Genomic DNA, 9,589 nt, shown 5'->3' on the forward strand with positions numbered 1-9,589 from the left:
TGCCTATCAGATGCTCCAAGATTCCCCTGATGCCACCCTAAATAGGTTCTCCCCCATGCGATCCTAGTTCTCTATCCATTATTTGGGTTTCCCTCTTTGTGCACCAACTTATAAGTGTGAATTTTTCACTTTGTGGAAAAATGGCAAGCAAATTGTCAATGGGTTGCTTTCGCAAAAAAAAAAAAATTGTCAATGGGTTAAGGCAAATTTATCATTACCATCGTCCGCTAAAAAGTAAAATGGCTAGCAAGTCGTCTGCTCTGCGAGATAAAATCTGAATGTTCTCTCTTTGTAAGTTTCAAAAAGAAAAAAAACTGATAAACAAAACGGTCGATAATGAAGCAATTTGCTCCTGGCCTTGGACAAAAAGAATCTCGCTAATAGCGAATGTACATCTGTACTGCACAAGGAAGGTGTACTTCCGGCAGTTGTACTACTGCCCCCAGCCAACGCAGGCCGGCTGGCCGGGTGAGGTGAGGCACCAACATTGCCCATCCGTTCCGATCGAGGAGGATGCTTTTCTCACCCGTACTTTATGCGTGTTTGGTGCACGGCCACCGGCTTGTGCTTTCCTTCTACGCGTCTTCTTCCGGTGTCTATTTAAGTCGCCCTCAATCCATGAATCCAGGGCAAGCACAGGCATCACCAAACTCTTCCCCTCCGACGTAGATCGACGTTGATCCTGTGTTCCAGTATTCTCCACCGTTCCAGCTTCTTCCTTCAGCTGCGAACCATGGCCACCGAGTCTCAGGTACCATCCGGGCATCTCCTTCCCTGCCTTCTGATTAAGCAAACATCTCCTTGTTTAGAACTTCTTTCATGCAATGGCTTCTCTTATCGATTGTGCGATGACCAATCCAAGAAACTGAATACGAAGTAGGAGAGAACAATACAATTTCTGCTCACGTCCTTTTATCTTTGTTACTGATGAACTCCATGATTCTGGTATCGAGAAATGGCAAGAAAGCAGTGCGCCATATGGATCGAGCTGACGACTTTTAGTTTGTTCTCTATAGAAACCTGTGCAGATTAATTGAGTCGAAATAAGCTCAGATTTTGCTTGTATGGTGTGCTGAGTTTAACAGACACAAAATCATTTCATCTTGCTCTCGGCAGACTGTTGAGCTCAAGGTCGCCATGTCCTGCGGAGGCTGTTCGGGGGCTGTCAAAAGGGTCCTCACCAAAATGCAAGGTTATATTTTCTCTCCGCGTATCTGTTATCTCTTCACATGCCATCAAAGCTTTCACAAACTGATCACAGCCGGTTTGACCGACTACACTATGACGGCAACAACTGAAACCGACAACTTCGGATTGAAATAATTGGATCCGCACCTGTAATGCTTGGATTTCACTACTAATTTATCTTTGTTCTCTCCCCGGAAGCAGGTGTGGAGACCTTCGACATAGACATGGAGCAACAGAAGGTGACCGTGAAAGGCAACGTCACACCTGAAGATGTTTTCCAGACGGTTTCCAAGACGGGGAAGAAGACCTCCTTCTGGGAGGCCGAAGCCACTCCGGTGCAGGCTGCTGCTCCGGCAGCGGAGGCACCTGCCGCCGCGGCTGCAACCGAAGCACCTGCCGCCGCGGCTGCAACGGAAGCACATGCCGCCGCGGCTGCGACGGAAGCTCCCCCAGCCAACACCGATGCTTGATGGGCACACAGATGATGCTGCGATCTCTGACATTTCCAAGATATTCTTGTCTGGAGAACGTGTCATATGGGGTTTGCACGATGCTAATTAATTGTCGCCAGTCTAGTAGCTGACTTCAAAGTTCACACGTATGGAATAGAATAAACCCAGCATGTATGCATGATTTCAAAATGAACACGCCGATCGCATGGTTTACAATGGATTTCAGCTTTGTTAATGTTTCACAGCTCTTCCATTGACTGTTCCATATATGGTTGCACATGATGGGTGTGTTCAGTTCTCCAGTCCATGTGTTAACCGACACAAAATGGAATTTGCGGTACAAGCATACAACATTGTGAATTTATTTGCTACCTTAAGGCCCTGGTCCCCCCCCCCCCCACACACACACACACACACACACACCCCCACCCCCCAACGCGATGAGGAGGTCAACCTTTTGCGGGCTCTCGGTCGCCCCCTCTAGGCGATCAGGGGGTCAACCCTAGATCGTCGCTACCACCAGCCTCCCCTTCTCCTCCACCCCTTCTCGCCATTCCTGCAGCCCACCGGCAAAGCCCTGCCAGCTGATGAGGGGGGGGGGAGGCCCTTGTGCGTAGGGTTGAAAATGAAATGGAAACGGACGGAAACATGCTATATCGTTTTTGTTTCCCTCTATCTTGTCGGAATCGAAAACCCCGGAAATGAATATGATAATGGAAATCATCGGATATGAATACAAAATGGATACATTACGAAAAACAGATATTTGCCACAACACAATGTGGCATAATACCTTGATTTGTAGACCGAAAGACACACATACATAAAAAACAAAATAAGACAAGATATATCAGTTAACTTCGACAAGCGGCAATTCAACATATAGTAACGCACATAGTTTAATAGCTGCATGCACACACAATTATGCAAAGTGATTAGGGTTAGATTAATTAGTGGACTTGATACGTGGCTAAGCCCAGTTTCATGTGTAAATGTAGGTCTACTAAATGCACATGCCTTTCTAGGTTATATTTCCGGAAACTTTCCATATTTACTTTTTTCGGAATTTTCTCTGCCGTTTTCCTTTTCGTCAGAAAGGGCTCCCTCGTTTTCTTTTCCATTTCCGTTTATGATTTTGTCGTTTCCGTTTCTTTTTCTCCGAATGCCGCTTCCTTTTCCGTATTTGGCCGTCTATTTCCTTTTTCTTCGGAAACGAGCGGAAAGTTTCCCTTACTTTTTCAACCCTACTTGTGCGGTTGCTTCAAGATCCCTGTAGCGCTTTTCATCGGGGGATGTGAGGGCGGTGCATGGTGGTCGGCAGCAACGGGCCGCAGGTGGCGGCGGATCCTTCGCCGGCGCGTCGGGATCTTCTCCCGCCAGTGGCGCATTCTCCAGTTGGGATGGGCCTCGGCTCGACACGGCATCTCCTTCTGCATCGGTAGGCACCTGCGATAGTTCTACATCTACAGATCTCCTGGTTACGAAACAACCACCGGGGAGAACTCCTTTGCACGGCTCCTGCCGAGGCAGATGTTGCAGCGATGCATGTGGGCGCGGCTAACCTTCCTTGAGGGCGACGCCGCAGTGGAAGTTCTATCGGGCTACGAGGAAAACCTCAGGCTAGTCCTAACAGTGGTGGCGCTTGGTGTCGTCTTCCTCGTTAGGGGCACTATTTTGGAGCTCATATCGCCGGCAGGATCTCGAAGGTGTGGAGGCGTTGGGCCACCGCGTAGTTTACAGGAAGGGTCGTCGGCTCCGAGGGAAACCTCAGACCCAGGTCTCACGGATCGGACTATGACGGTTGAGGTGTCGTTCTCCCTCACGGGGGCATCATTTTTGGAGATGATGCCGGCTGGAGGGTCCCTGAGGCGGGGCGGTGTTCATCTACCTCTTCGTTGTTGCCATGTCTCGGCGGTGTGGCGCAACAGAGTCTCGGTGATGGATGAGGTTAATTTGCTGGACTCGCGCATGATGGCTGTGTTGTATGGCGGCATGACGGCGTCGATGGCAGGCCTGTCAAGGTCAGTGCGGTGATCCTTCCTGAAGATGGGTCGGCAAAAGATGGTGGCAACGACTTCTCAAGCGTGTGTAGTGGTGTGCGTTTAGGGTTTGCTAGACGGTTTAATTTCCCGTCTCGCTATGTAGCGTTTTGGTGAGGCCTCCGGTTTTCTAATGATGTGCGTTGGTGAGGTCCGGGCATGAGGCCCCGACATGATCACCCCCTTTGTCAAGATTCTTCAGTTTGATCTTTGTATTTTCCTTGTATAGTTCTAATGAATAATTTTAATAAAGAAAGCTATGTGCATATTGTGACCGAGTTGGATAACGTTTCTTGGAAAATATGATGATGGAGATGAGGTTCGATGAGAGGCGGATTGCGTTGATAATGAACTGGTCCTCACCAGTAAAGTACATATTTTAAGTTGAATGTCATCAGGAAACTTTGGTAGGGGATGCAATTTTCCTTTATTTTTTCTTTCTAATCTGTACATAAGCATTTTACGGTATGTTGGACCAGGCTATCCAAGATAGAAAATCTTGGAAAGATAAGGATGAGTCCAGGTGCACTGAGTTTTAATTATCTATTATTTGCATATGGTTCACTAATCCTTCTGAAAGTTTTAAAGGAAAGTTCGTCCGACATGCGAAATATTTTAAATCTTTATAAGATTATCTCTGAGCAAAGTATATATGCGGATAAGCTATCAATGGTGTTCAATAAGAATACACTGAGAAGGGATATTATTTATGAAGTCATGTGCTCAAGAAATCCCAACTTGTTTATGACATGTTTTGGCACCACAAACGGGCCTATGTGATAATGTGAGCATAATAATAGCATGATCAGTAGACTTTGGTGGGCTAACCAAGAGAAAGAAAACATAATCCATTAACTTAATTTGGAGAAGTTGATCGGATCAAAAGGGAGGGTTTGGCTATAAAAAATGTATGCATTCAATCTTGCGGTGCTTGTTAAGCAAGGATGAGGATGCTCACTAACCCGGACTCCCACTGGCATGGGTAACATATAAAAGCAAAGTATTTTCCAGATTGCTCAATTTTTGAAGCTAAACGTAAAGATGGAATATCTTGTGTTGGAAGAGAGCATATCAAAAGGGATAGATCTCCTCTGGCACCAACAAGCTCACCACAGCTTAGTCTAGGGTTCATCCTATATGTAAATTAGTTAGGTTATCATCCCTTTGTTGGATAATTAGGCACAATTTCCATGATTAATTCCAGAATATAAAGCATGACGAAAGTAACTACTAACATGTGAAACTCGAACATACTAGATGCAGTGATCAACATGAACAGTAGCAGAGCAAACAGTACAACTTCCATCGCTAAACAGATCGAGATATGTCGCACGTACCGATCTGGTGGAGGTGGCGGTGGAGGTGTAGCGGATGATGTCGCAGCGGTAACGTTGTTGATGACAACGTTGTTGACGACGGGGACGATGGGTCGAAGTAGACGGCGTTGAAGACGACGGTAGGAAGCACCGCCCGACTTGGACGGAAGGCGACCCGTGATGAAGAGCTTGAGCAGTCGCGCAGAGCGCTTCCCAAAAACCTAATTCGCCCTCTCCCGTACAGGATCGCAAGGACGAGCGGTTCCGGAGACCTGCTCTCCCGTTCGCCGATGCACGTCGGCGCGCGGGATGGAGTAGGCTACGATGGCGGCGCAAGCAGAGAGAGGTGGAAACCCTAACTCGTGTATTCAGTATATTTCATTATATAGGCTCGGGAAACCCTAGGCAACGTGGGCCACGTCCACGTCGCACGAACGTTTCGAGTCGGTTACAGATAGCCCACGAACCGACTAACTGCGACGCGTCCGTCTAGGACTCTGTTCGTTTTCCTGAGCTGCAAAAAGTAAGGAAAGTATCGGCTCGAGGCTCAATCCACTCACCACGAGCACGGCGCGCGCGTCGTGACGTGTCGTGACGAGTCGAGTCGAGTCGAGACGAGCGAGCGAGGAGGAGGAGGAGGAGCGCGCGCGTGTAGCACTCCTATTCTCACTCACTTACTAGTGGTGGAACAACCCACCTTATAAGGTGGTCTAACTTCCTCCCAACTTTCCACGTGGGCTGCCACCAACTTGGGCTCAAACTCACAAGGCTTTCACTATGTGGGCTTTGAGATTTATAGGAAAATCTGAAATCTAGTATGGGCCACTAAGTGTAGGCCCAATATTTCAACACCCTTTAGGTCTAAATAAATGAAACATTTAGGTTAAACTTGTTTCATCTATTTTAGTTTGAATCAAATTTGAGAAAAATTTGGGGCGTGCCGTTGGGTTCACCCACGTCGGTGAAGCATGGGGTCTCCGTCCTCACCTCGTCGGTGATCGCTAGTGCCTCTCGACAGTCGACACGCACTTTTTTTTTTGAGGGGACTGAAAGGGAACGGTTGGTTTCCCAAGCGTGGCGTTACCTTTGCGTCCAGCCCATATACCAGCTAAGGCCCAACGAGCCCACGTGCACCTTATCCCCCTCTTCTTCCTGGCCACTCCATTCGAATCCTCCGCGCTCAAGGAGCGCCATTCCCTAATGGCGCTCCCTCCTCCCTTGCTCCCGCGCTCGTCCTGTATCTCCAGAACCGTCACCCACGCCACCCCACACAAATCAGTGAAAACCATACCAGATGCCCGCACCTCCTCCTCCGCCACGGCGGAGCACTCGCTGCTTCGCGCCCATGCGCGCGCCGGTCGAATGCAGCCCGCGCGACAGGTGTTCGAGGCAATGCTGCCGCTGGACAGGTCCCTTGTCGCTTGGACCGCCATAATGTCCGGGTACGCCACTCATGGTCCCGCGTCCGAGGCGCTTTTACTGTTTCTCCGCATGATGGATTGGTCACTCAGGCCTGACGGGTTCGTCTTCTCAGTCGTGCTACGCGCCTGTGCGGCAGTTGGGAGCCTCAGATTTGGAAGGCAGATCCACTGTGCCGCTGCCAAGATGGGCTACGTAGGGTCTGACCTCTTTGTAGCGAACGGCCTCCTTACCATGTATGCCAGCTGCCAGTCACTGGGTTGCGCCGAGAAGGTGTTCGATGGCATTGCCGTGCCTGATTTGGTTTCTTGGACCTCTATGCTCAGCGGCTACACTGAAAATGGCTGCCATAACGAGGCGCTAATGTTGTTCTTGGAAATGGCCCATGCCAGTATTGGATGTGATGCGTTCAGTCTATCGGTTGCACTCAGGGCAGCTTCTAGTTTGGCCAATCGAAGTTTGGGACATCAGCTGCATTGCTGCATCATCAAGTCAGGGTTTTCTAAAAGTGGGTTCTTGGAGAATTGTCTGATCCAGTTCTATGGGAGGTCAATGGAACTGCAGCTGATGCAGAAAGTGTTTGATGGTATGGATAACAAGGATTTGGTTTCTTCCAATACCATCATCCAGTGCTATGCGGATAACATGTGTGATGAGCAGGCTTTGTCTCACTTCCGGGCAATGATGTTTGAAGGCACCGAATGCGATGAGTTTACGTTGGGCAGCATTTTGCATGTTGTTACAAGAATAGGTGCTATTCATCATGGCATGGAAATACATGGCTACCTCATCAGGGCTGGTCTGGACTCAGATGAGCATGTTATGAGTGCCCTCATGGATATGTATGTCAACTCGGCCACTCTTCATAAGATACAATGTATGATACCTTTGAGAATGCTAAGATACTATTTGCTGGTTCAGGGAAAGCTGGATCAGTTCATTTTGGCCAGTAGTTTGAGGTTATGTGCTTCTGATCTTGATTTAGCAGCAGGAAGGATGTTACACGCCTACATTTTGAAGTTTAACATGAATGCAGACCCCTTTGTCACTAGTTCACTGGTCGACATGTATGCTAAATGTGGCTCACTGGAGGAATCACATCTTCTCTTTTCAACAACCAAGGATCCAGGTATAGCCGCATGGTCCGCAGTAATCTCAGGCAATTGTTTGAATGGTCAGTTTGAAAGAGCAATGCATTTGTTTAGGAGGATGCAGTTGGAGCATGTGCAAGCTAACGAATTCACTTATACCTCTGTACTGACAGCATGTGTGGCTTTGGGGAATGTCTCAGGTGCCATGGAGATCCTTGGAAACTCCATCAGAAATGGTTATGGAACCAATGCTTCTGTTGTGCAAACTCTAATAAGATTTTACTTAAGACAAGGGCAGTTCCAACATGCTCTTAATTTGTGCTTATCACTCTCAAACCATGAGATCTCTTGGGGTGCACTGGTTAAAGCATTTGCTCAAGATGATGATCATATTGGAGTACTTAATCTTTTTCGTGTTATCCAACGTTCTGGTGGGGTTCTTGACTACCCGACTGCATTGGACATCTTGAATTCTTGTGGAAAATTAGAACTCCTTAGTGAAGGGCTTCAAGCACACGCCTATCTTACAAAGCGTGGCCTTGCTTCTAAACCATGCATCAGTAATCACCTTGTTGACATGTACTCCAATTGTGGTAGCCTCGAACATGCATTGGATGCCTTCAGATATATATCTGACAAGAATGCATCTTCTTGGACCTCAGTAATCATAGCTCATATAGAAAATGACAGCCCAGAGGCAGCCATTGACCTGTTTGTGCAGATGTTAAGAAGAGAGAAAATACCAACTTCGCTTGCATTCTTATCTGTGCTGAAGGCCTGTGCAGAAATTGGCCTTGTAACTGAAGCCTTCCAGTTCTTTGTGTCCATGACTGAGGTTTATAAAATAAAACCTTCAAAAGGTCATTACTCCCATATGATTGAGGTTTTGGGTCATGCTGGAATGTTCAAGGAGGCAGAGCATTTCATTGATAGTGTAGTCCCTTCAGACTCTAGTGCTTCAGCCTGGAGTTTACTTTGTTCTGCTGCCAAACGAAATGGAAACACCAAAGTAGTGAAGCTTGCAATGGACAAACTAGCATGTCTTGTTCCGTACGATTGTTGAGAAAAAGGTTCACTCGGAAATGTCATATGCATCACCGACTAGTTACTCTGGCATCACCAATACAATGAGCGAGTATACATATTGCCCTTACTAGAATCCTAATATATTCAGATGGGAATATGCTTTAACTTGTCAGCTTGTAGGTTGCTTATAGTCGACGGTGGACATTACAAATTATAACTGTAAACTGATTATATGTGAATGTTTTGTAGTTTGCACGATGTACATAGCTTCTCTTTTATAATAATATCCAATTCCAAGGCAAAAGATTTTGTGAGTACCTCTGATAAACTATGGGTTGTATGATACTCCGTGAAAATATGTAGGCCACAGTTTATTTTGCACGGTCTTTGATGCATGGCTTTGACTACTGATATATGTTATATTGTGATTTAAATTCATATACTAAAGGGAGGCTAACTTCTGATGAGCGGAGCGAGGCCCGTCGCCGGTACGGATCGTTGTTGCCGCCTATATATACATATTGTAGGTCGCCGGCTAGAGTTTATCAGATTATAAGATAACCCACGGCGTTTGTAAACACTCCCCGATATAGTGAAGTTTTGCTGGCTGGCGCCCGTGGTTTTTTCCCCTTCTGTGTTGGAAGGGGTTTTCCACGTTAAATCTCGTGTCTCCACTGCATTTTCTTTTATCGTTCTTCGTTATTTGCTTGTCGCGTTTATAACAATATATGTCAAATTACATGAATTGAGAATGTATAAATGGTATCGCTACATTTGTCTGCAAAATTCTGTTTCCATATATTTTTATGAGAATTAACCAGTCCTCCATTCCATGACTTGGACAGTTCATGATGGCTTCCTTCATCCTTTCCCATGCAAGCGCTAGTGACTCACGGTCTTCTTGTCTAAAACATGTAATATTAGATCGTGGCGGCATAGTCTTTGCTGGAGGGAAAAACTTAGTCATAAATATATTAGTGCATTCATCCCATGAAGTAATGATGCCTTTGGACAAAGTTAGCGACCAGTGTTTTGCTTTTCCTCTTACTGAAAAAGGA

General features: G+C 46.8%; 2 protein-coding genes across 2 annotated transcripts; both read left to right on the forward strand.

Annotated features, from left to right (window-relative positions):
* The first annotated feature begins 615 nt into the window (after positions 1–615).
* On the forward strand, positions 616–1,860 carry LOC124692341 (copper transport protein ATX1-like). Its single transcript, XM_047225692.1, has 3 exons — positions 616–751; positions 1,117–1,192; positions 1,390–1,860. Exons 1-3 carry the CDS (start codon positions 734–736, stop codon positions 1,656–1,658), a joined length of 363 nt encoding a protein of 120 aa, XP_047081648.1. The 5' UTR covers positions 616–733; the 3' UTR covers positions 1,659–1,860.
* A 4,320-nt stretch (positions 1,861–6,180) lies between these two features.
* LOC124692342 (pentatricopeptide repeat-containing protein At4g13650-like) lies at positions 6,181–8,848 on the forward strand. The gene has a single exon (XM_047225693.1). It carries the CDS (start codon positions 6,196–6,198, stop codon positions 8,566–8,568), a length of 2,373 nt encoding a protein of 790 aa, XP_047081649.1. The 5' UTR covers positions 6,181–6,195; the 3' UTR covers positions 8,569–8,848.
* The last annotated feature ends 741 nt before the right edge of the window (positions 8,849–9,589 follow it).

Source organism: Lolium rigidum, chromosome 2 (assembly GCF_022539505.1).
Source record: "Lolium rigidum isolate FL_2022 chromosome 2, APGP_CSIRO_Lrig_0.1, whole genome shotgun sequence".
Classification (NCBI taxonomy): domain Eukaryota; kingdom Viridiplantae; phylum Streptophyta; class Magnoliopsida; order Poales; family Poaceae; genus Lolium; species Lolium rigidum.